Genomic DNA, 26549 nt, shown 5'->3' on the forward strand with positions numbered 1-26549 from the left:
CTTGTGACAAACAGAAACCTGCAAATATTGCAAAAACAAGTCAAAACAGGGTTGCGCCTTAGATACTTGATTCAAATTGTTGTCAGCAACTGAAAAAATTATAATAAAAATAATGATAATAATAACTAGAAAAATTTGCATTTCCTGCGAAAAATGCTGTGTGGATGCCTTAAGGGCTGAAGATATCTGCTGAAAAAGTTGAAAAAAAAAAAAAACCCAAAAAAAGGTTGCCCCGAGCAGGATTCGAACCTGGCCCTTCTGGTACTCAAGGCAGGTTCTCATGTCACTGCACCAAACTCTTTCTCACAAAGAAGAGGTGGAGAGACTGACAATTGTGCTGAAATGAGCAGAAGAGGCTGAGAATTGTGCTGATAAGAGGTGAAAAGGCTAAACATTTGGCAGAAAAGAGGTGAATCAGAAGAATTTCTGCTGAAAAGAGGTAAAGAAGCAAAAAGATGAGCTGAAAAGAAGTGTAGAAGCAGAAGTGCTTGCTGAAGATGGCTGTATGTGTAATGACACACTGGAGAGTGTCAAGAAAGCAGAGCGCATGCAAGCAGGGAACATGTGTAGCAACTGTTACAGGTAGGATTTGAACCTCTGCCACCGGGTCTCACGGCAGCTGCCCTACCCTCTGAGCCAAATGAGTTCTGGTCACAAGCAAAGATATGATGAGAGGGAAAATGTGCACTGTGGAGCAGAAGCTCAAATTAGCAGAAAAGAGGTGAAGAGGAAGAACTTTGTTGTGAAATGAGGTAAAGAAACTGAAATTTGTGCTTAAAACAAGTGAAAAAGCTGAACTCTGAAATCCTGCTAAAACAGCAGAAGAGGCTGATATTTTTCAGCTACTCATTGAGCCAAACTGGTTCTCACGTAACTGAAAAAAGGTGGAAAAGCTTAAAATTCTAATGAAAACAGCAGAAGAGGCTGAGTGCACTGTGGAGCAGAAGCTCAAATTAGCAGAAAAGAGGTGAAAACAGCAGAAGAGGCTGAGATTTGTGCTGATAAGAGGTGAAAATGCTGAACCAATCAGAGGTACTGCTTCTGTCTGCTTCATCAGGCTGTGTACTTGTATGTATTTCTGCCATGGACTGTTAACAAGAATCTGAGGTCCATATTAGAAAAGCTGCTAAAATCATAAAACTTTGCAGAATTGTAGTAAATTAGCAATATAAATTACAGGTCTGTGATAGTGTATAAATTTGTAGTGAAAAAAACATGTGGGTGAAGGTGGAATCGAACCCACGACCTTCGGTCTGAAGATCCGTGTCATTACCAACCACGCCACGTGGAAAGGGGGCGGGGCGCCTTGAAAAAAAGGGTGATAAGCAGTCAGAATTAGATCGCGGTGAGAGGTGAAAAACGCCGTTTTTCGGAGCTACAAAACGTCGTGTAACTCAAAAACTAGGTGGCATAGAAGCATAATTCTTGCACTGGGTGAATCAGCGGACTTTGGTGTACTTTGACTGCGATTTACATAGCTCTTTGTATCTCCATCGCGGAGCTATGACGAGAGAAGAAACGGCTTCATTTTCGGAGTTTGAAAAATGAGAGGAGGACAGATTTCCACCCCTCAAACAAGTCTAACTCATCTCAGAACGGTAATAGGTGAGAAAATAATTCTTGAATTGTGAGCGTCAGGAGTGTCTGAAGATATACGGGGACAAGCCTCATGTCTTAACTTTGCTTCGTTAAGGAGATATGACGATTTGAAAATGCCTTCAGTTTCAGTATTTCAGCTCTGACTTTCACAACCTCCCCATAGACTGAATGGGGAGTTTTTAGACCTTGTGTCACTTCGAGGCAAATTGTGAAAAAACCGTAACACTGTCTTAAAGCCAGCAAAAATACCTACGTTTTGATGTATAATTTGTGGGGCTTGAGTGGAAATTGAACGAGTAGCAAGAAGTTGTTCAGACATGAAGAGAAAATTCAGAACGCACCAGTACTCACTGGGAGTTAATTGCATAGCAACCATAGCAACGCATGTATTTTCTGAAAAATCACAAAGTTGCAACTGAAAACTTAAAGAGTCATTACATGAAAACGGTAACAGATATGAAAAAGCTGAATCACACAGGAATAGCCCAATCATTTGAGAACGTTTTAAAGTTTGAATGGAGTTTCTAGGTGAAAGTATGAGCATGTAGTTAAGTTTCAAAGACAAGCAAGTTTTAGCAGAATTGTGGAAGTTTTCCATTCATTTCAATGGGACAAAAAAAAGGAAAAAAGTGTAATATTTTAAAAAGTATAATAGCAATAAACACCAAAAGATATAGCTGGAATTAGCAGAAAGAGCAGAACAGTTTAGAGTTTGAACTGAGAAAATCGGCTGAAAACTGAGGGAGTAGTTAAGTGCCGAAAAACGCGGAGCAACTATAAGAATAAAGTTTAAAGAGAAACAGGATCTCAATAGTGTGGATGCCCTTTGGGGCATCCACACAATAACAGGTGAGCAGTGGCAGCCAGGCACACCAGCATTCACTCAACCGGAAGTCCTGACGAAAGTCCTGTCATTAGCTGTTCCCGTGTCCAAACGTGGCAGCCACCAACCATCAGCTACCTCGCCATCTCTCCTCTCTCCTGTCCGGCCCTCTTATTGGGCCTCTGTGACCTCCCAGGTGTGCTAAGTTAGTAATCAGGGAAGGGCGGAGTCTCTCCAGGACAAGTTAACAAAAAATACAATAAAAACATGCACTAAAACCATAAGAAGAAAACACTGTACAATATTAAAAGATAAAAACTAATAAAACACAGCAACACATGCAAAATAAAAACACTTAAAGTTAAACTTGTCCATTCCACCCCGTGACAACTATACTGCTGCATAGGCTGGGCTGTACTTACTTGTAAGGTTTTAAAAACTGAGCTTTAAAATGAATAGTGGTAATAAAAACCAAGAGAGGCCGACCGTGATCACTGGCTTTTTTTTAGGGGCTTGTTCAGATTGAATAGAACAAGATAAGAAGCATTAGAACATGTTAACAATTACAACAGCCTTGATGAATGCAGAGTAGTTTAGACCTGGGTTCATATGTCACTTAAAGACCGGATAATAGAGTGTGCCATGGAATGATGAGTTGAAGCGCACAGGCTCCTACACCTTGGACTGGCCTCTTGTAGGGAGTAATTAGGGGGAGCTGATGTTGGAGACATGGGTACCCTCCATCTGCGGGGATGAAATGCCCTGGAGGAGGGTAACGGGCCTGCCTGTACAGTGGGCTGTTGCGGAGCACCCTGGAGTCATGCACTGACCCAGGCCGGCCCACATATGTATCAAGGAAGCGTCACAAACTGCCTGTAGGTTTATTGATGGGAACAATTTTCTGTTCCTGTAGCACTAACCATCAGGGCCACTGGGAGGCTTAATGCAGACATGGCAGCTGTCAATTGAACCAGCTGCTTTCAAAAAGGCTCTGTGTCTTGCTAGCCCTGCAAACCCATGAGACACGACGTCTAGGTCGTGCAGATCAGGGGTCTGAGGGAGGGGGATGATCTGATGGCGAATAGCCACCACCTCCTCTGGGACCCTGTGGATGATGTGATGAACAGTGGAATGAGGTATTGCAAACACTCTGGAAACAACTCTGTAGGCTGCTCCATTTGCCAGCCAGAAAAGAAAAACAAGGACCTCAAATGTTGCACCACAACCATGTGTCTGATCCTGTTTAATCAGATTCAGCAGCACTTTCCGAGACTCCCTGGCTCAGGCGAAAATCAGGTCTAGTGTCCTCATTGTTAAAAAACCTGTCCAGGACAGCTCTGTAATTAATAAAAAGATTAGAAAGAGAGCCATTAGAGTTTCAGCATCCATCATTTCCCACTGTTACCAATGGGGAGAGGTGGTAAGGGTGGGAACAGCTGGTGATGCAAATCTGAAGGCTAGACCGTCCCATTTCACAGCCTCACCCGGCCTGTGAAGCCCATGAATTGGGACACACAGAGTGCTCATTGATCTGCCTCTCTGATTGCTGTGTGTGCTCCCAACACGGGGGAAAGATGCAGAACTATTTGTTGCTTAAGGCTGTTTTTATATACCTCTACCCTAATTGAGCTGTGAAATGGCTTAAAAAATTAGGTTTCAACTAAAGAAGCTAACATGCAGCCTATATTCCTCTAAAAAATTTAGAACCCAGTAAAATTGTTCTTGTACAATGCTAATCTTAGAAAAAAACAAGATAACATAAAACATGCTAAAACTTGATGCTACACGTAGTTAATTTTGGTGCTAGTTAAGCAGTATACGGGACACAAGACAATGCCTTCAAACTGTGAAAATTGGCTAAGTCCAATATTCCCATCAAAATTTGGACTAGCTATCATATAATATATGATATATCAGCTGTTATGCTATACTATCACTGAAACAGCAAACTTTGTGAAAAAAACAAAACAAACACTTCTCATTCTCTAAACGTGGCCACAGCTGGAGATTACACTATCAGTGCTTGTTCACTCTTGTCAATAATTACATTTCTAAATTCTCTTTGTGCTGTTACAGGTAAACAATATCCAATATTTTATCTAAATGACTGCTTTGTCTTTGAAAAGGTGAAGAGCCTGAGGCCGGTGACAGTCCAGTTCCACTCCAAGTACATCCTTACGGTGGCTCACAGGACAAGGCTACATTCAGCCAGCCAGACATCTGGGTGATCATCTGGAATAAACAAAAAACTAAAGAAGACATATGTTACTTCATCTTTTATCTTTATTATTAGTAGTAGTATTATTATTAGCATTTTGCAAAGTAACACATTCTTATGATTTGACCCTCTTATGGGCCAAGCTACAGCTGTCAGGGATGGTGATGTAGGTACAGAGCATGTGAGAGTGTGGTCAAGTAAATGTCTCTTGTCTAGATGAAGGCACAAGGGGATCAATGGCAAGGCGTAGAGATTAAGTATGTTCAGTCTTCAGTGGACATTCCATTTCTAGCACAAAAGCACATGTAAAGGTTAGTAGATTTAGGAGGTGAACAGGTGACCTGACAACTTCTGCCTGTGTTTATGTGTGTTTGTGTGTGTCCTTTTGTCTTCTTTCCCTTTTCTGTTCCCATGTCCTCCTAATGTGTGACAAAGCCCTGGGGTAGAAGCTGCTTTTTAGTCTGTTTTTTCAGGTTTTAATGGTCCAATATCTCTTCCCTGAAGGTAAACAGGTGGTGTCCTGGGTGTGGGGAGTCTTTGCATATACTGGCTTTCCATTTAAGGCAGCCAGCATACACAGCAGGTCTGTGCTTGTAAATTTATGAACAATACTTAATTAAGAATAAAACAGGCAGCTTGGTAACCTTGATTGGCTATAAATTGCTAATGATTATTATATGCCCACTATACCCAATTAAAAGTGTTGAGGTCAATGTGTGACACCCCCCAACGCCTATGTAACTTGTGAGTAGTTTCAAACTAGATTTCTGTTATTACTACTGCACACATGCAGTACCTTTACGGCCCACATTTTGGGAAACACTGCCACGTTTGTAGGTTCTTAGTCATCCACATAGCTGGACTGGCCATCGGGCATACCGGGCATTTGCCCGGTGGGCCGCTGGCGATTTTTTGTTTTTATGGGCCGATGGATTTTTTATTTTTTTTTAGGAAGGGTATATATAATGAAAGGTGTTGGATTGGCCAATTGGTCATGATCGACTCTGGGCTGGACCAATTACAGCCGAGGAGGCCGGATGCACCCTCCCCCTTTTTTTAGCAATCACGTGATTTTCGCGCGTTGCATGCCGGGAAGTAGTGGCAAAACAATCCAAGCATTTGCAGCACCGCAAAACGTTCATTCTCCGGTTCCAATACCTTCTTGTTTTTTCTTTGCCGCACAAAAAAGGAATGTACAAAACAAAATGAGAACAATGCCGGTCCGTACAAAGACAGACTCGACGAAAAGACAAAGAAAAGATACGAGGAAAAAATCAAAGGTGTGAAAGGGTTACCCTTACGAGCACGCAGAGGGACAAAAGACGTTAGCGTGCTGCCCAACTTTCACCACGCTCAGATTTATAATTATACGGTTCTTGGAGTGAGTGCATACACTCATGAAGTTTAGTAACTTCAGGTCACTGCAACAAGCCCAGGTACAGTTTACCGACGGATGGGTGCAGGACCTTGAAACGCACCGTGTAGAACGAAAGACCATCGCACGAACAAAGGTAAGTTTACCAGTCTCACAAATCGTCGTCATAAATACACATTCGTTAACCGTTTATTAATATAACCTTTGAGCTCAACGGTAATTAATTAGTAGTGGAAATAATTTCTGGTAGCATTACAGAAATGTAGCAGTGACAATAATATTGTATGTTGTAATCGCACTGGACAATTAGTGATACAAAACAACTGTTTTATCCTGTGAATAAAAGTATATGTTTTTGTCAATGTACCATGGTAATAACAGAAGCGAAACGCAATATTGTGTCAGGACAATTCACTATTTATGCACAATAAACAAAGGAGCATAGCGCGACAATTTCTGTTCAGCGCCAGACTTGCTTGTAACCTATATCACCAATTATGTTAAGAAAAATGACGTATTAACTACTACAAAACTCTGACCTTTGTGGGAATGCTTGGAGCAGACTAACATGTGAGCTGGAGGGTTCTGAGACGTTATATTTGGTATATCCAGATAGGGCTGCTCGATTATGGCAAAAATGATAATCACGATTATTTTCACTGAAATTGAGATCTCGATTATTTGATGATATTTATTTAACCCTTTAAGACCTACTATAGAACCAAGTCCGCCAGAGCTTATATTATTTTTTTACATGTTGTAGTGCCATTTGTGGGAGCATTTCAAGTTGCTATACAACTGTTATAGCCCATATTTTAATAATATGTATGCATTAAGGCCATAGTAACTACATTAATTGCAAAAAAGTGCAATAAACTACAAAAAAATTTAAAATAGTTTTTGTTTGTTTTTTTACATATATTTCTACTTGGAGAAATTTAAGAGGCTTATCCCTCAAAACTGTAAATACAAAAAAGTTGCACAAAATAGTTTACAACAACAGGAAATTTATTTTGAGTGTCTTCATAGTTTTATTTTGGAGATACAGCAATTTTTATATACTGCAGGAAAAACAAAAAACAATCCTATGATGCAAATTAGCAAAGAAAACAGCATGTGCATCAAAATAAACTATTTCCAGCAGTGCAATTCGAGTTCTAAGCATCCCAGAAACTATTCAGATAAGTCAAACATGACCAGTATAGGTTTTTAAGGCCTACAAGTAAAAAACTACATTTTCCACGAAAATGACGTCACTTCCGGTTTCGGGCAGGAAATGGCGGACATGTGATAGTTCGCGCTGATGTCTGTTTCACTGTGGGAAGTGTTACGAACAGCTGATCAGATCGGCAAAGCGTGTTTCTGGAATATTATGTTTTGGTTCCTGCAAGCGCTTTTTATGCAATTTTTGCAAAGCTTGACCGAGGACAAGCTGATGGCATAAGATGTAAGTACAACTCCTCCGGTTTCATATGCAAAACAAATTATTGCGCTAGCTTACGCGGTTCCGGTTCTACAGGGATTTAAAAATAGTTACACAAAACGGAGCGGGCTGCTCTGACCGGCTTTAAAGGGTTAACAATAACAACGTATTGAATAATGACTTTAAAAAATAATATAAAATAGTGTGCAACACCACTGAAGTTTTTTTTTTACCTCTCTTTTCAACCAACAGCAGTCACTCTCCTCTCCAAATAACTTCTGCTTAGCTTTCCGAGCTTCCCTCGGGTCCTCTTAATCAGCGGTCTCCAACCTTTTTTGCGCCACGGACGGTTTATGCCCGACAATATTTTCACGGACCGGCCTTTAAGGTGTCGCGGATAAATGAGGGAGGGGCTAATAATCGGCTCAGTCATTTTTAATGATCGTTGAAAGCCCAGATCGTAATCGTGATTAAAATTCGATTAATTGAGCAGCCCTATATCCAGACCATCCGTCGGCTCTTACTTCAGAAACATGGCTTAAAAAATTTCTCTTCAACGACGTAATCCGATAAAAAAAAAAAAACGATCTCGTTACCCGTGGCTGCCATGTGACTGGCTATTGAAGTTAATAATACAACAGCTTCTTGCCATTTTTTGGGTTTCTTTTTATCGCTGTGTAACTGAGTTCAATTGAAAGCCTGCGTGCGCTAGTACCTCTTGCCACAAGTTCCCAGAACCCTTTGCGGTTTTACCCCTGAATGATGTCACATTTTCAATCTTTATCCTGGTGGGCCGGTCTCTAGTCAAAATGCCCGGGCCGATTTTTTGTCCCAGTCCAGCCTTGGTCATCCAGGTCATGATAATCTGCAGACCCTTTTCCAATCTGGTTGTTCAGTGATGACGCGACGAATCCTACTTCCGGGTCTAAAGTAGTCTGCGTTTAATATGGCTTTTGTGTTGTTAACATGTTTAATGTTATGTATTTTCTTCTATTTGATCTAAAAAAGCTCCTAAAACAGTCAGTGATCACTGTTGACCTCCCCCGGCTTTTATTACCGCTAATCATTTATTTAAGCTCAGTTTTTAAAACCTTAGGATGTAACTACAGCCCAGCCCATGCAGCAGTATATGAATGACTAACCTCGTATTGTGGATGGATTATCTCAGTTGTTCTCCTGGCTGAAGTTTGGTCCTTTTACAGCATCCTGCCATGCGATTACATTTGTTCCTGACCACCGAGAACACTCACGGTAACTTTTACCGAGTGGAAAAAAAGTTAGCTTGTTTATATTATGCTAACATAGCTGTGTCGCTAGCGGTCACGCAGCACATCATTATATACCAGCTAGCCCAACTTCAGTAACCCTACAAACGTTACTGCTGTTTAGTTTTCTGTCTTCATTTATGCTGGAAGTGATAGGAGAGCTGTACGTTTTAACTTGTTTCCAAAACCCCGCAGTCAGGACATGCTATATTGTATTTAGATAGAAGCTAGCGAGCTAACTCCCTGCTAACTTCTAACTCCTTTAAATGTCATAAATTCCGTTTTCATGGATGCCTGGATGTTAAACTCAATTGTTACACCTGGTAGAGCAGAACGCTGATCATTTTATTAAAGATGAAAGACTTTAGACAGTTTTTCAACTCTCAGTAATGCCATAGTGATCGTTTGATATATGGACCTGCAGCGGAGTTTAGACCCAGACACGGCTAGTGACGTCAGACTGAACAACCGGATAGTACCTACTGGGATTGATACGCCTACCTTGAATGGTTTTCCATTACAAATGACGCCGCTGTCGGTGGTATACAGTCTGACTATGTCACATTTTATTACCTTCTGCGATCGCTTGGAAAATCCTGAAAACTAGTGATGTGCGGAACGATCCTGAAATATCGATTCCTCCGATACCAATCATTTATGTTCTAGAATCGATTCTCACATTAAAATATCGATATTTTAGTAATTTAGGGTAAATTTGTAGTTTATCATTAACAGGAACACAGTGGAAAGAAACTATATCATTCGTACATTCAAAGGAACTACTTCCTCTTCCGCCTTTCATAGTCATGTGCGAAATACGGCTGTATAAATATCTAGCACCCACTGGCGCGCGCACTCACAACAATGGCTGAGCTAATTGTGCGGACATATTTTACCTCCACAAACAGCTGAGAAGTGGTTTGCAATACATGTGGCAAAAAAAAGTGAGGTGTTGTGGCCATACTTGCCAACCTTGAGACCTCAGAATTAGGGAGACATTCAAAGGGGCTGTTGGGGGGGGTGATGAATAAATTTTACAGTGTTTATTTATCGGATAAAATACGTTAAATGTCACCGTTATTATTGGCCGGGGGAAAACAGCGGGGGGTATCCAAATTCAGAGGCTGCTTCCACCTGATGAAAGAAAGCCGGGTAGTACGTCACGAGCTCCCTCGGTGGAGTGAAACTCTGTCATCTGCTCCTTGCTATCTAAAATATAACCGGGCGCTGGCGTAAACTCTCGACCGTCTCACACTTCTGTTTAATCAGTTTTCTGTTTGACGTTTATTCAGCTGTGTGAAAATATGTTAAAAGTTTTTTTGCGACCCAGAAAGAGAAATAAGAGTCATATTAAAACTAAGTAGCTGCCGCCATTGTTGGAAACTGGAATTGGCTGGGCCATGCTATGAATTCTGCGAAATGGTTTTTCAATTTTGTTGAATGGAAAATCGGGAGAAATTCGGGAGAATGGTGGCTCCGGGAGATTTTCGGGAGGGGCACTGAAATTCGGTATTCTCCCGGAAAAATCGGGAGGGTTGGCATGTAGGGTTGTGGCAACACCACTAACCTTGTCAAACCCCTCAGAGTAAATCATATCACAGAATATGAGGAGTGTATGTTGAGGCGAACTGAAGAGGAGGACAGGGACAGGTGCTGCTAGGGCGAGACAAACGTCTCTCACGGAGTCCTTTAGTGCTGCAGGCAGGCAAGGTGTTCAAATAGCGCACAAGTTCAGTTTTTTTTATTTCTATATGATGAACTTGCTATTATTAAGTGATAAGAACAAGTAATCTGATGTCCTGTAATCAGTATGACGCTATAATTTGAGATACAATAAATAAAATACGTTTTTGTACAAAGCATCGGTATCGGATCAGTATCGTCGATACCACCCTGAATATTACTTGGTATCGGATCGGAAAGGAAATCAGTAGTATTGCACATCACTACTGAAATAATTAAATTATATTATTAAATAAATTAAACAATTTATAAATAAATTATTAAATAAATTAAATAATTTCCCCCAGGGATCAATAAAGTATTCTGATTCTGAAAACCTACACTGTAATATGTTGCTGCCGCCCTGTGTTGGCTCGCAGGCACAGCAGATTGGTCGGCGGAGTGGATGTTGTGAAGGAGACCACGCCCCCTCTCAGAGTTTGGCAGCGGGGTGGTGTGAAGGAAGGCAGGAAACCATGGATCCCACTAAAGAACAGCTGGAGAAAACGGTGGACATTTATCGAGATACGTGGGTCCGCTTCCTGGGTATGTGTTGTTTAATTGGTTTCTGGTTACCTGCGCTAAATTCACTGCCGGGACAGAGTGTGGACCAAATGCTAGCTAGCTCGGAGTTAGCAAAGGCAGCTAACCACTCTCCTCAATATCTATTTATAGTAAAGTTGCCTGTTCAAGGTCGTTTTATTACTGCATGGTATACTTTTGAAGCATTGAAGGTATGCTCGGCAGTGTCGCGGTTTTGTTTCCACACTGTTATGTAAGACGCAGTGCGCTACTAACTCCACGGCGTGTAGTTGTCCCGGTTAGCCCTTAAAATCACTCAGTGAAGGCAGTTGACAAGCAAGTTGAGACAGTGACTCAACCACTGAGAAACGGCCAGGCGTGATCCTATTTAAGGTTAGTGTATTTCTCCCTTTACTTCCCCATCTCTACCAGCTATTACAGCGAGGGAGGGCGCGAGCAGCAACCAGTCCTGAAGGGCATCAACTCTGCAGCTGTTCCCACAGGCTACATGCCTCCTCAGCTTTCATAACATATACTAGGCAGCAGTAACACGGTAGTAGCAGTGTGTATGCGGCGTAATGTGCATTCCTGTCATTTTTGTATGTGTCAATATGCCGCAACAGTGAAAGCACCTACATGTTAATTCAGCTGCAATAATGATCTTATTACGATGTGTGCCGGTATTCATGTGGATGCTACTTTGACTTTAACTTAAAAGCACTGAAGGTCAAGCATGCCACTCATGGCAAAAGCAGCCCTCCACCTGACAAAAACCTCGAACGTGAATAACAGAGGCGGATACTGTCCCAGCGTCCAGATTCCCCAAGCTCCCAACGTGAAGGGCAGAGTAACCTGCTGGACACAAAGGATCTGCTGATAATTTCCTGGTGACAAAATACAGGACACCCCCTGAGGTCAGGTCCGAGCTGTTTTGGCAGCACAAGGGTGACCTAAAAGTATTAACCATCAGTTTTTTGTTTTCCAGCTATATTATTCTGTACATTAAGAAACATTACACATTTCTACATGAAATTATTATTAATATTACATGTCTCCATACTGCGATGAAATTGCCAGGTGGTGGTTATCCAACTCAAACTTAACTGATCTTAATTATAACAAAATAATCAGTTAAATTAGTAGGAAGATCCATTAATGACCTTTGAGATTACTTAAATTCCTTAGGTTTGGTTGTTTTAGAGATATTTTGAGCATGTTACCACAAAGTATTGAATGGCGCACTTTTCCCCCCCCAAATCAAAGTGTTTTGGCAGTGAAACACAGGAGGCTATTTATTGGTGGATGACAATAGAATAGACAGTGGCTTGTCTGCTGTGCTTGTAGATTAATACCAATTTACTTTTATAATCTGATGCTAATAAATAATGCAGCAGAATTGCCCCGCTGCGTACGTGAGCACTCACTAATTGTTCATGGAAATCTCTAAACGTCACTTTTATCACCCACGTCCTGCTATCTTTTTCAGCATTTGTGGTCCTTATCGCTGCTGCTTATCTTATCTTGTGAGCACATAAAACATACCCAATCTCTCTAACTAACGTTCCTGTCTTGCTGGGCAAACAGCAGTCATGGCATATTTTCTTATTAGACAGTGCTTTCTTAGATTACCTCATCAGTACATTTGATGGCATGCACTGTAGAAAAGAAGGGCTCTTATCTTTTGGTTAATGTTACTCTCACCTTCTGGTCCAAATCCAGTAGCTGATCTGGGCAGTAACAGTCAAATATTTAAAATGAAAGTGTACCATGTGATGAAATCTGGGACTTTGGGACGTAGCCATGATTACTGCTGTGTAGCATCCCCCCCTTCTTGTAACAATAGTCCATAAATGTCTGGGAACTGAGGTCAGTTGCTTGACTTTTGGGAGAGGAATATTGTTCCGTCCTTGTCTGATATAGGACTCTAGATGCTCAGCAGTCTTGGGTCTTCTTTGCTGCATTTTTCGTTTCATGATGCATTAATTGTCTTTTCAGTTGGAAGAAAATCTGGACTGCAGGCAGGCCAGTTCAGCACCTGGACTATTTGACTATGAAGCCATTCTGCTGTAATAGACACAGTTTGTGGTTTAGTATAGTCCTGCTGAAGTATGCAAGCACTGTCTGGATGGGAGCATGTTGCTCTAAAACCTTTCAGCATTGGTAATGCTTTTCCAGATGTGCCAGCTGCCAGTTCTATAGGCAGTAATGTACCCCCATACCATAAGAGATGCATGACCTTGAACTGTGTGCTGATGCTGAAGTCAAATGGTCTCTCTCCCCTTTAAACCTTAGGAGACAGAGTCAAAGCAGCCATTCTTAATTTAAACCTTGGCAAAATACACAAGAGATGAGTTGTGAAAAATGACAGTTTGAGTTATTTTTTAGATATCTCACTGCAGTCTCAGTGTGTCTCCTTGCACCTGTGCCTCAGCAATAAGTCCTGGATTGTCAAAACAGTCATTTTCAGTTTGGGTAAGTGGAGGAAGTAGCAGGAAAGCAAATTTAGTAGGTGGAACAGGTTAAGAAGGTGGAATTGTGTTGATATTGTCAAAAAACAAAACCCAAAACAACCTTGAAATGACTGAAAACCAGTGTGAGCTATGTTAAAAGCTGCAGCCAAACCAATTGTGCATATACTTGAAGTGTTGCAGTTCTTGTTTAGCCTGATTTTTATTTCTATTATGATGTGATCACTGTCGGGTGTGTTTGGAACTGGTTCAGACTGCAAGGCATTTATTCCTCCAGTTCAGCAACTTTTGCCATGGCTGGTTTTTGTAGAAGGTCGTCTTGTGGCCTACGTTCTTTGTGAAAACACCAATCGTAACATTATAAGATCCATGATGTTTGCCTATACTTCAATCAATCGCTTGGTATTCGGTAACCTCTGTCTTTTGTATACAGTTGCTGCTACTCTGACTGCTCTTTCTTTTAGTTTTATGTGACTTGTGGTCGAGACAAAAACAAGCACTACATCGTGTATACTCAGACTATTTTTGATTACATGTGATTCAGCTGATTTTTGATGTGTTAAAACACAAAGCTTGTGACAGACATGTTGGCAGTGCTTGAACAGTAGCTTCAGTTTTGCCCGCAGTACCCTTGATGTAATCATAGAGCAGCAGCAGAATTTGACTCCACCACGCTCCACTGGTTCTGTTGTCACTGAACCAAAGATAATGCTTCTGTGTGACTGGTGTTAATTGTACCAGTGATGTTCATGTACTATGGGATATGGCGCAGGGGACTTCTTAATAAAAGATCTAGGAAGTGTAAGTCATTCCACCATCATTGGAATGGAAATGGAAAGAGATACAGCTGTTTATTAGCCCCTTCGTTTCAGGATTTGTATCCTGTCCTGCGATCTAGCTTATAAATAAATACTGCAGAGATCCTCTACTTTGAATATCATAAATTCTTTATTATTATGAATAAAAGTTTAGAACTGTTAATTAGCTTTCTGCTCTGGAGCTTCAGCACCTGATAGGCTATTGTGTATGTAAAGCAGACTTAGAATGCATTTATATCTCTGTTCCCACAGGGTATGCCAACGAAGTCGGGGAGGCCTTTCGTGCTCTTGTGCCAGTGAGCTTGGTATGGGGCAGCTATGCTGTGGCCACTGCATATGTTACTGCTGATGCCGTGGACAAAGGGAAGAAAGCAGCTGTGGTGAGATATTGCCATTAGTTTATTGTATCTTCATTAATAAACCTTATAGGGTACATTTTCATTTTTATGTAACAAGGAAAGGGTTTAATTACATCTTAGCTTTTAGTGACTTTAAGTTGAATTCTAATTCGTTTTCCCCCTTGCTGAGATTCATTTGTGTTTGTCTGACCTTGATATTTACCAACTACCAGGTGTACATTGCAAGTTTGTGTGTAAAAAAAACAACCCCTAGTCACATGTGCTCAGGATCCAGCATGGTACTTTAGATGTGCAAAGGTCTGTACAGGCTTGCAACTAGCTGTGAAAATGAATGTAAATTCGCTCATGTTCTCCAATAGTCCAGAACACAACACTTTCTTTCCTGTATTTACTTTTATTCCTCCCGCCCCAGACACATCTGGCCAATAAGCAGACTGGACATTCTCACTTGGGTTGTAGTGACACATGTTAGTTTGATTGGAGTTCCCTTGGATTTTTCTGTGTGAACAGAAACCAAACCACAGAGAAAAGCTACAAGTTTGCAAACCCATCATCTAAATTGGACCATAATAAATGAACCATAGGTGTGAAAATGACCTTAGTTGATCCGAGATCCCTGGAATGGATTTGATCTTGAGACATGGTACTTTATAAGTGTTTTTATTTTAACAGTTTGACTTTTACATACTAAAACTGGCAAGTAAATATATATGTTTTTAATGGGTTATAAGCCCCACAAGTGTCCACTATCTGAAAGGATCATAAAGAAACACAGACATGTTTCTATTTTCCTCTTATTGTTCTTTCTTTGTATTCTTTTTTCTTCTTGAACCTCAAGGCAAAAAATTCTGAAATTTGTCCCACTGATTTGCTAAACCAAACTTAGGACATAGATCATTTGGCACAGCTGTAAGCAAACATTTACTATCTCAATAAATGTCTATGTGTCATGATGTCAACCTAATACGAGATCTAGGGAGACTGTGCATTCCTTTTAACACCTCATAGTTGCAACTGCAAAATTGAATTTGATCATAGTTTAAAATAAATTAATGGAAACTTTTTTTTTCTTCATTTTTTGCAAAAGGTGGTACAAGTGATCTTCAGACTAAAAGAGAATGCATTTTTCATATTGCTGCTTGTAGCTTTTGGTTCAATTGAAAAGTCCAGCTAAACTTGCTTATCCCCTTCACTGCTTCTTGAAACTTTCATCATTAACTGTGTTTAAAACCTGACCACAACAGTTGTGACAACCCTCATTTTTCCAAATATCCAACTGTGTCTCAAGGCTCATGGGGACAACCCAGGGAGGACAACAAAGGTTGCTGTGGCAGTGGTGGACACATTTGTGTGGCAGGCTCTTGCATCCGTGATCATCCCAGGATTTACCATTAATCGTGTGTGTGCCGCGTCGCTGTACCTGTTAGGAAGGACCACGAGGTGGCCATTACCTGTCCGCAAGTGGACCACCACTGCTATAGGTCTCTCTACAATCCCCTTCATCATCACTCCAATAGACAGGTAAGCACAAGTTACAGTATATTCACTCACTCATCCAAATCATTGAATTCAATGGCACTTCCTGTTCCAACATGACTGCATACCAGTGCACAAAGCAAGGTCCATAAAACATGGATCTTCCAACACCTCACAAGTGGGCTTGTGGAAGAATGATAAACGCACTCCTAAACCTTGTGGATAGCCTTCCTGGACTGACATCATATTAAATCCTATTAAAGCCTGTGTTGTATATGTTTAAATAGATTATTTTTAACATGATTTTTCAAATGTTTCTACTGTAACACATTTAGTGGCTCAGCAGTATTATGTCTTCATGGGATTTGTCTTTCCCCAACAAATGTCCTATTCACTGCTACTTAAAGGATAAAATATACAGGGCCCAGGTGTTTTGAGACATGTGAGACACATGAAAGAAGAAATGCATTGCTTGTTTTTTCATGGGAGTAGAATAATGCTAGATGTATTCCTTAAAATACCTAAAAAAAACCAAGCAAAAAATACAAAAAAAGTCATGCTAAAAATTCAGAAATATTTGTAAAAATTACACCTAATTAGTTTAAAGCTTTTAGTTTAAAGAGCTGAAATGTTTTATATCATCCCTTGTTGATGAAGCCTGAAAAGGTTACACTACCCTAAGCACAATGTATAGTGGTCATTAATAATAATAAAAAAAAGAGGAATATTAATTGGTGATTAATTTTATCCCAAAGTTTGGGGAATTTCTTTGTTACAACCAAAACATTAAACACAAAGTTAAAAAAAGAGCCTTAAATATCCATCTATTTTCTGATAGTTACTTGGTCTCGGGTGCAGCAGTCTGAGCGGAGTTGCTCACACCAACTCTCCGAGGCCACCACCTCCAGGAGGATCCTCAGGTGGACATACCTGAAACACCTCATCTAGCATACGGGAGCCATCCTGGCCAGATTCCACCACAACCTTAACTTCCCCCCGTAGGTGCAGAGGAGTACCACTCTGGTCTGAGTCCCTCCCCAACTAATGTCTTCAGCTTGTCTATAATGAAAGAGTCCCTCCCTTGGGGGGAAGCACCACCACTTGTAAGGGCAATCTCATCCTTTCTGACACTACCCAGGTTGATTCCCCAAATAAAGAACTTGATTAAAACAGAAAAAATAAATTAACATAAAGGAAAGGATCTCATAGGTAAAAACCTAAATAAAATACAGCAGAACAGAATAAGAATCTCAGTAAGTTAAAAAAAAAAAAAGTAGATAAAATAAGAGAGGTTATTTATTTAAAATATGGGTGCTGCACAATATTACATGTACAACTACCTTCCCTTTATAAGCAAATTCAGCCGCTATCACTCGCTGATAAAACGTTGCATAACAGCAGCCGTTGAAAGCAGAAGTGTTCTTTGCAGCACTTCTGCTTTAGGAAATGGAACCAGAAATAATTTCATGGTAAATAAAAGCATTTTCACTCCCATGTTCTCTGCAGGTCAGTGGATTACCTGCTGGACTCCAGCCTTCGGAAGGTCTACGGTGATGAAGAGAAGCACAAATAAGGAGGGATCACGGAGGACAGACTGTCCCCCTTCTAACTGAGCAGGAGTCCAGTCTGTCTGTACAGACACATTGCTGATGTGTAAAGAAGGGATCCATGAAATGAGATTAGTCCACAATTAGTCAGATAAACTATAATACTGTAGTTTTTTTTTTAATTGCAGAACTATGAAATGTACTACATTAGTTAAGATAGATAAGAAGTGAAAACTGACTGTGTGAAATATCCCTTTTGGGGAATTTAAAACTCTCAGGGGCGATCTGGGTGGTGACAGCAAAATATTTAAATGGATATGATGGGTTAAAAAAAGTACTTTACATAGTACAGTGAACCTCTGCTCTTTGGGAGCGGTATACATATATATATTTTTACCATACTCCTGATATCTTATAGAGACACAGCACAATGTGAACTGTTACTCTGAGGCTTCACTTGCTGTATTTATTAGCCATATTCAGCGGTACTGTAATGACAGGCCAAAAAGCCATTCTGTTATTCATTGCCAACTTAAAGTTTGACTTTGTTTTTGTCCTTTTTTTGAAAGGGTTTTCTTACTTGGAAGGTTAGTGAAAGCATTCTTTACAAGCATCTGTGTATACATTACCAGAGCAGTGTGGACTACAGTGTAATTTGCTGCAGTCTGAAGATGTTAGATCTATAACTACATGTCTCTCTGGCACCAAGAGTGTTGATTCCTGTAGGCCTCAGATTAAACTGATTGATCAGACTTTGAATGATCACTGTCCAAAGGGCCAGTTTAATAGATTTGCTAAAAATGTTTAAGGGATTCAGAAATATGCAGATACTCTGTGCTTATAAGCAGTTCTTTGAGACGTCAAGAGACGTGTGCTGAATCTCATGCTGAACTATGCAAGGGAAAAAGTAACTTGCCAGTAAATGGACATCGTTTTCCCGTCTCGTGAGTGCGCACAAATTTTGATGAAAATGTAGCGCGATACTTTGATTAGATGTCACTTTTTTTTAGCTGAAACACTGAGGTAAAGGCCATCAGCAATAACCTTTGTTTAACATGTTTGTGTCACGCTGTTTTATTTTTGTCAGTGAGGGAAAAGCCTGTGATGTTTCACGTGGTGACACAAAGAAGTGATGCCAGTCACAAGATCACCTAAGCACTGCTTTGTTTTGTTTTGTTTGAGGGGGGGTTTCCATTAAAACACATACTCAAATCTCCAGGATGTGCAGTATTTAATGTTATCATCTTACTGTAAGCACGTTTACTTTGTGGTGTTTTTCAGCCTGATTTTAGTCTTATTTTCATTTGTAATAGCAGGAAGCGTAGAGGCTCTGAAGTCTGCTTGCAGTTAATGTACTGATCAGCTGTGCTAAAGGGAATCGGGACACTTGAATGACATATTGATGTCATCGATTACACCAGTGCTTTTCCTGCTGTGACATGTCAAAATGCCTGCCTTGATTAGAAAGTGTACCGGTGCCACCCTTGTGAAAATGCTCTTATTCAGTTTCAACATTTCTGATTTGCATGCTGCAAAAAAAGGAGGGGGGGGGGGGGGGGGGGGGGTTTCTTTAAAATGTATGTGTGACTTGTGTGACTGTGTTACAAGCGGGAATAATGAGTCACAGTTTCAGCCTTAACTGACAAAAAAATTAAAGGTCAAACCTCAAACTTTCGTTTACTGTAGTTCACAACATGGAGTGTGATGAATGTTAAAGCTCCATTCATTACGGTGTGTTCACAGAGTGGATATCTGGTGGATATCTGATATTAAGCAGTCCTGTTATTCTGTACCAAAGCTGTAACGAAATAAACGATCTGTGTCTGTTCATGGTTTGTTTCAGTGATCGCTTTAATCTCATCACACCTGCTTCTCAAGTTATTTATATTTATGGCTTTAACGTTCTCCGAGTATCCACCTCTGAACTTCAGACAGAATATTGGATTTTACGATGCACTTCCTGGAAGAACACTCTTCTCTGCTGTTTCAAGTGGCAGCATAACAACTTGCTCTTTGTGTGGTCAATTTCTGTTTGACTGACTGTCACTTTCTGATGAAAGAGGTGTAGTTTAACCACTGAAATGGGGGCTCTCTAAAGGACACCAAAGCAGGCGATTTGAGAGCTCAGTTGCTGCAATTTGCCTTGATTGAGTCAGGACAACACAGCTGATGTCACTTCTGTAGATAAGGTGGCTGCATTAAAAAAAGCCAAGGGAAAGCTGGTTGTGAGCTTCTGTGATCATGTTTGTGCTTTGGTGTGTGTTTTTGGCCTTTTTGGCCATTCCTGGTGGTCATTCAGGTAAGAAAACAGCAGCATGCGTCTACTGTTGGGTCAGGATCTGATAAATTGGCTTATATTTTTGAGTATCTACTTGCAGCCATGCTTCAGTACACCCAGGAAGAGTGGCTTATCACTGAGAATCCGCAGTATGTTGATGCTGATGGACAGTTTGTAGCAGTCCAGGACGGCATGCCTGAAAGTTCATCAGAAGTTGCCAGAACACTGGAAGCCAAGGACCAGATGAAATCAACTACCCCAGAACAATTTCTTGTGAGGGAACAAGGTGGGTTGAGGTTTCATGCCTTTAACACGATCGCTAACAGCATTAATAATGACCTCTTTTGGTCATCCTGCACACTTAAGATTTGATTTGTGACACTTCTGCTTTGTTAGACTTCAAAAAAGCTGAAGGATCAGCAGTGTGGAAAATTGCCCTGGTAGTAGCCATCCTGCTGGTGTCTGTAGTGGGATTGCTGAGCACGACCTACTACCTGTGTGTCTGGAGAGGAGGCAGAATCTACTATCAGGCTCAGAAGGAGGGTTATGCTTAAATAAAGGAAATGTTTTGTAGTAACTCTCACAAGTCCTTGTCTAATTTCAATTGTTTGTGGTTTATGTGAGGATGTTTGCAACACGCTGCTCTGTTTTGTAAGTCTTGACTGATTCGGTGTTACTTGTTCATACTAGGTGCCTAAAAATGAGGCAGTGATGAAGTCTATAAAAAGCAATGTGATTACATATAATGAAAGTGATATGGTGGTCCCCAAACCACTGTCTGCTCTTTTCAGGCTCTAAAAATCATTCTTTAGCCCACATGCTGCACATGTTTAATCTTTACCATGTATCACATGCAGATGCCACTTTGTTAGGTACACTTTAACTGCTTGTCAGCTGAGCTACTTTCAGCTGCTGCGAGACTATGATGCCCTCATGTTGGTCTTCAAGGAGTATTTCCGATAACTTGGCGAATCTATGCCATGAAAACTTGCAGCAATTCTTGCTAAGCACTGAACCTCCTACTTTACATTTCTGTACCACAATTTATGGAAAGGAACAAAAAATAGAACCTGCAAGATATTTGTAAACCTAAACTTGGGTTTTTATGTACGCACTACAGATCCAATACCAATTCTATAACACGTGCACAACGCGGGCATCTCCACAGCGATACTATTCAACTGTAATGAACTACGGCATCTCGAGAGAAGCCTTTTCAGACCACAACTAGGCATTTACATTTATTTAAAAAAAAAAAAAAAAAAAAAAAAGGTCGCTTGTTGTGCATCTTGCAGCCACTGGGTGTCATCACTAACACAATTTTTGGATAAGGCTCGAGCTGTTTAACTATAAGAACTGCTTCTGCACAATTGCAGTCATGCTGTTGCACTGTGAGCTTATACTCTGTTACATATGGTAATGTCTGAACCTCAGACATTTTCTGTTGTGCTGCATGTCCATAAGCCTCATGACTCAAAGTCTGGCTTTAAGCGCTTTGTGTTTATGCACCGTTAAAACCTCATTTAAATTTTTATTTATTTTTAATTTAACACAAACATTGCTTCTACCTTGCTCTTTGTGAATAATGTGTTTGCTGGCTAGCAGAGACGAAAACGCCCATTCTTGTAGAGGACAAATTGGTCATTGTGTAAATGAGCTTAGGCAGTCTCGTGCCAACATGCCTCAAGGTGCTGTACATCTTGAATGCCTTAATAAAATCTACCTGACCTGTGTTTTCTTTTGCAACCATCAATCTTCCATTACTAAAGCCCTCCTCTCTTTGCAAACTCTACTTAATGTTCTTGTTGGCCGCCTTTGGCAAACAATTTTGTCTTCATAAGAATTAATCTTGATCAGAATTATGGCAGAGGTGGATGGCAGGCTATTGGCAAAAACTGTGTACTGCTACGAGTAAAGAGTAATGTTTTAATTCGGTGTCAAGCAGCAAAGCTCGCATCAAATCCACAAACATTTATAAGTCCCCTTTGAGCAATATCAGGTGGCATTAGGGGGCCCATGGAGACAAAACACTGATGAATTGAATTAATCTCCCCCGTTGTGATGGATGGGCCTGTTCACAGGGGGCTGGAAAAGGGGAGCATTGTTCATCTGTCACTCCAATTGCCATGTCCCTCTATGATTTGTGCCTGGGTTACGAAAGCCACAAGTGGCCAAAAGACCTGCCTTTCTCCTTCTCACATGTCTCAGTGTGTGTGTGTGTGTGTGTGTGTGCGTTTTCTCTCCATGATTTCCCACCCTTTCATTTGCTCCTCTACATCCCCATAACCTACTCTGATATCCACAGTCTGAAGCAAAAAAACTTGAATGTCATGAGTGTTTTGTTTTGTTTTTTAGTTTAATATATATCAGATAAAACTCACATTCGGTGGTGCACTTTATTAAGGCTAAAAAGCTGTTCTTTAAACTCCAAATGTTGCTCAAGTTTTAACTTCTCTGTGCTCTTTGGCAGTACAGTGCCATGAAAAAGTATTTGTCCAAGCTAAGTATTTTGGACGTGTCACATTTAACTGCTTCATATGGTCAAACAAGTGTTAATATAAGACACAAATAGCACGAGTCAATACAAAATGCAGTTTCTAAATGATGATTTAAACAGAAGCTATCTAAACCAACTTTTGATTGATTGAATCTTTATTTTGAACATGTTGAAAAAGTATAAAAAAAATAGAATTAAAAGAGACAAATGAACAAAGCAAACAAAAGGAAAACGAGCAACCACAACTCCAAATAACGTCCATGTTCAAAAAGGAGCAGGAAGAAGCATAAGCTTATTTAATCCCACCCCTTTTCCACTATCTAGTATCAATAGACTACAGAAATACCTCCTTGCAATTACATTATATGTTATGTGTAATTCTTTTTTTTTTTTTTAAATATATACACATATATGTTTCTATCTATCCATACATACGCACATATACACATTTTCAATAACCCCATTAACACCTCAAGGATACACAGCCTACAATTATTTTTATATATATATATATATATATATATATATATATATATATATATATATACATACACCCATACCAACAAACCCGTGCATGCGCACACACATGAAAATATTAGACAAGAACACCCTATCAAATCTCTACCTTTTCCCTGTACCCTGTAAAAACCATATCCTTAAACCGCTTTTTAAACTGCGCCATGCTTGGACATTGCTTCACATCTTTACTTAGTCTGTTCCACAGCTTCACTTCACTTCACAACTTGGGCCTACGTGGAAAAAGTATTTGCCCTTCCCCTGCTGAATCATAAATTAGCTATAATTAACCACTTTTTTTTTTTTCTTCGACAGCTGAGTTCAATGTCACTGCCGCACCCCGGCCTGATTACCATCAAACCTCACTTAAATAGAACCTGTCTGACAAAGTGAGGCACACAAAGGTCTCAAAGAGCAACACATCATGCCATGATCTAAACAACAGCTATGGACTAATTATGCTACTTTCATGCAATTCCTGTAAAAATGTATACTGAAGCTAGATGAAGCCCAGAGTTTCCGAAACGAACACGTTTTATCTCCCCTTTAGGCCAGCTTCATTCCTCTCATAAACAGAAGGTAACAGGCAAATATAAATTATGTCAGGCATTAGAAAGACATCTAAAAATGTACAGCATCTTTACTTTACATGTGTACACTACGCGACTTTTGCTACGAGGTAAAACTCGAACTCTTTTGCTTGGTGCGTGCTCTCTGAGCTTATGTGCATTATTACGTTCCATTGAAATATGAGTTGAAAGCAGAGATAGTGGTGTTATGCCTTCATTTCTTGTCATAACATCTTCCCTAATCCCCTTTTCCTGGTTTAACTGTACAGTCCATGTAAGTACAAAGTGGAAGAGTATGAGTACCTTTTTTGGCCCTCTTGTCTTCAAAAAAACCCGTTTTTGTTTTTTTTCTTGCTTTGACCTTGTGCCTCAGAGTCTCAGATTGGCTTTGCTGAGCTCCTCATGATCCCATATTAAAAAACATTGTATTGACAGTAAGGCGTGCGACTTTCCCTCTTTTGGGATGCACAAGGCACATAACCTGTTTGAACTTAAACTTGAACGCTGCCAAGGCCGCCATCTTGGCTCAGAGCTTTCACTCTGTGTGGTTTCTCTAAAGCGCTTGCCCCTTGAAAAGCAGCTGCTAAAGGCTCCGATGTTTGAAGCCCATTCACTGGACAAAGCTTAGATGTGTTCACAGGTTTTATGCTACATGTGGATAACAAACTAAAATCCAATCAGCTGCTGGTTGATATCTGGTGCCTGCGAGCAGACTGTGCTGCTGAGTGCTATGAAACTCTCAGTAGGTGGACTGGAGTTAAAGCAGCAGTCATGCCCAATAAAGCCTGAAAGTGAGGGTGTCTGTTTAGCTCACTGGCTGGAGCAGATGACCCATGTGCCATAAGGCTATTGCAGAGGCCCGGGTGTGAATCTGCCCCAGGCTGTTTCCTGCTCTCTCTCTCTCCCAGCTTTTGTCTTAAATCTAAACTGTCCTGTCATAATAAAGGGTAAAAAGCCCCAAATAAGAAGAGGGAAAAAGGATGCTGATGCATTGCTGTGGTATGTGTGTGTGCGCTGAGCTTGAAAAAGTTAGAAAATTACAATAAGATGCTATGGAAAGCACGAGCTTCTTGTTTAGTGAATGATGATATAGGTTTCAATCAACAAGATAATTAAGGTTTTAGAGCTACACTGCATAAGATCTAGAAGTGGTGGGGTTGGAAGCCTTTTACAAGTCTGTCCATGCATGTTGCACAGCACATATTTACTGCTGACTTCTCTTGAGTTAGGGCATGTCTACTAATTGGAAGGTTGGTGATTCGATCCCCGGCTGCTCTGGTTTGTATGCCAAAGTATCGTTACGGAAGAGTGAAAAAAAAAAAACAGCCCATTTACCATAGCCAGTCAACCAAATTTCACAGAAATAGCTCCCTTTAAAACCACATTTATTAAATTCATGATGATTTCTCTGAACACCAGAAATATCCTGTGTTTTTTCATTTGACTCTCAGATAAAAGGGCAGGAAAAAAGTCTGTTCTCTTTAAGATAAAATCAACTAAAACAAATGGACAAAATTAAAATGATTAGAACTGGGCCATAATTATATCCCACTACTGGTAAAAGCATTAAAAAAAAGCCTAAAAAGTGGTGGTTGCCACACAACTCGGTCTCTTTCACTCTCTCTCACAAATGCACACACGCTGCTCTTAGTGCCCCCCTTTTAGTGAAGGACTATGTTTGTGGAAAGGCCATTTTAAGGGCACCAACTGAAATGTTTAACGTTCGCCGGTCGATTTATTGAGGTCAGGGGAAGGCTACGTTTTGAAAAATAGAAGAGCGGGTCGTGTTTGGATTGATTTTCATGAATGATTTTATGCTGTGAGCAAAAGAGAAACAAAAGACAATCACAGCACATCAAATCACGGCCACAAAAGAAAATAAGGGGAGGTGACATAAAAAATGAAGGCCACGGCCAGAGCCGTGTCACTGAGCGTTAAGCTAATAAATATCAGTTTGTTTCTTGGAAATGTGAAGACAAAGAGCGTGAAGAACTCTGCTGGATTAAGCTGTTACAAGTGTTGAAGGGGGGAAGAAGGGGGTATTAGCACATTGTTGCTATTGTGTAGTTGCTGATTTATTTCCAACTTGAAAATAAAGTCCAAAGAGAGTATTTGATTTGAAAATGTGGGGTGAAATAATAATAGCAATCAACACTAAATCATTTAAAAAACAAAAACAAACATCAGATATTACAGCTAGGAAATCTATATGGTGTCATTAAAAGACCTACATTCTGCTATATACAGGGAAATAAGGGTCTTCATTTTGATAAATGATGACAACACTGCCTTTTATTCATGTGGTTCAGTATTTATTCTGACTCTAGTATTGGTATTGGCTCAATACTAGCATGACAGAACTGCTACGTTGTTTCTATCCTCTATGTTCAGCATAGCTCGCTTAATTGTTTTAAATAAATTATTACCTTTTTGGAAATGGAAAAAATACACCTCAAAGACACACTGTGAAATCTGCCTGCACCTTTTTCTGTTGGCCGTCACGTCTATTTTATTTATAGCTTATGACACATTTAAAAGAACAGAAGTTCATCCAAAGTGCTTTAGAAACAGACGCGTTACATTCCAGGTCTCTAACAAACCCAGTTTCAAAACACATGAAAAGCTAAAAGGTGTTTTGTCGACTTATTATTGTGGAAAGTAAAACTCACAGTTATTTAGTCATCATTGAAAGCTGTTCAGAATTTGCAAGTTGATGATATGATTCATCTCATAAGTCATGACACACTCCTTGCCCCCACGTTAGCCTCCTTTATAGGTTAAGAATATTGGTTTTGGTATCAGTGATACTGGTCCTGTATGTACTTGGTGTCAGTGTTGCCAAGCACTACCGTGTGATACAGTCTGTGTGCTCTGTATGCTGGCAGAGCTCTCTCTCGTTCTCTCTTTGTGAAATGAATTAGGAGAACATGAAAACTGAGCAGACCTTCAGCAATACATTATGTATGAGAGCGCTTGAAGGCTCCTGCTGAATTCTGTTCAGGTGGCATCAGAGGGTGCAGCCAAGTGGAAATGTTGCCGTGGTCACTTCAAATCCACTATCTGTGGTAATCTTT

General features: G+C 40.3%; 1 protein-coding gene and 1 long non-coding RNA gene across 3 annotated transcripts in view; both read left to right on the forward strand.

Annotated features, from left to right (window-relative positions):
- Positions 1-19445, forward strand: part of mtfp1 (mitochondrial fission process 1) — a 46621-nt gene extending 27176 nt beyond the window's left edge. Inside the window, exons 2-5 of one of the 2 annotated variants that reach the window (XM_080304270.1) lie at positions 10878-10971; positions 14486-14613; positions 15881-16113; positions 17575-19445. In XM_080304270.1, coding sequence (XP_080160396.1) covers positions 10902-10971; positions 14486-14613; positions 15881-16113; positions 17575-17641 — 498 coding nt within the window. In that variant the 5' untranslated portion in view covers positions 10878-10901 and the 3' untranslated portion in view covers positions 17642-19445. Of the gene's footprint in view, positions 1-10816; positions 10972-14485; positions 14614-15880; positions 16114-17574 lie in introns of those variants that run through there. The other variant, XM_026173774.2, reaches the window with a different exon arrangement.
- Positions 19446-19772: 327 nt separating this feature from the next.
- Positions 19773-20470, forward strand: LOC145430017 (uncharacterized). The gene is made up of 3 exons (XR_013910393.1): positions 19773-19914; positions 19994-20179; positions 20290-20470. It is a non-coding gene; the product is annotated as an uncharacterized LOC145430017 (long non-coding RNA).
- Positions 20471-26549: the final 6079 nt, after the last annotated feature.

The sequence above is a fragment of the Astatotilapia calliptera genome, chromosome 7, assembly GCF_964374335.1.
Source record: "Astatotilapia calliptera chromosome 7, fAstCal68.1, whole genome shotgun sequence".
NCBI lineage: Eukaryota > Metazoa > Chordata > Actinopteri > Cichliformes > Cichlidae > Astatotilapia > Astatotilapia calliptera.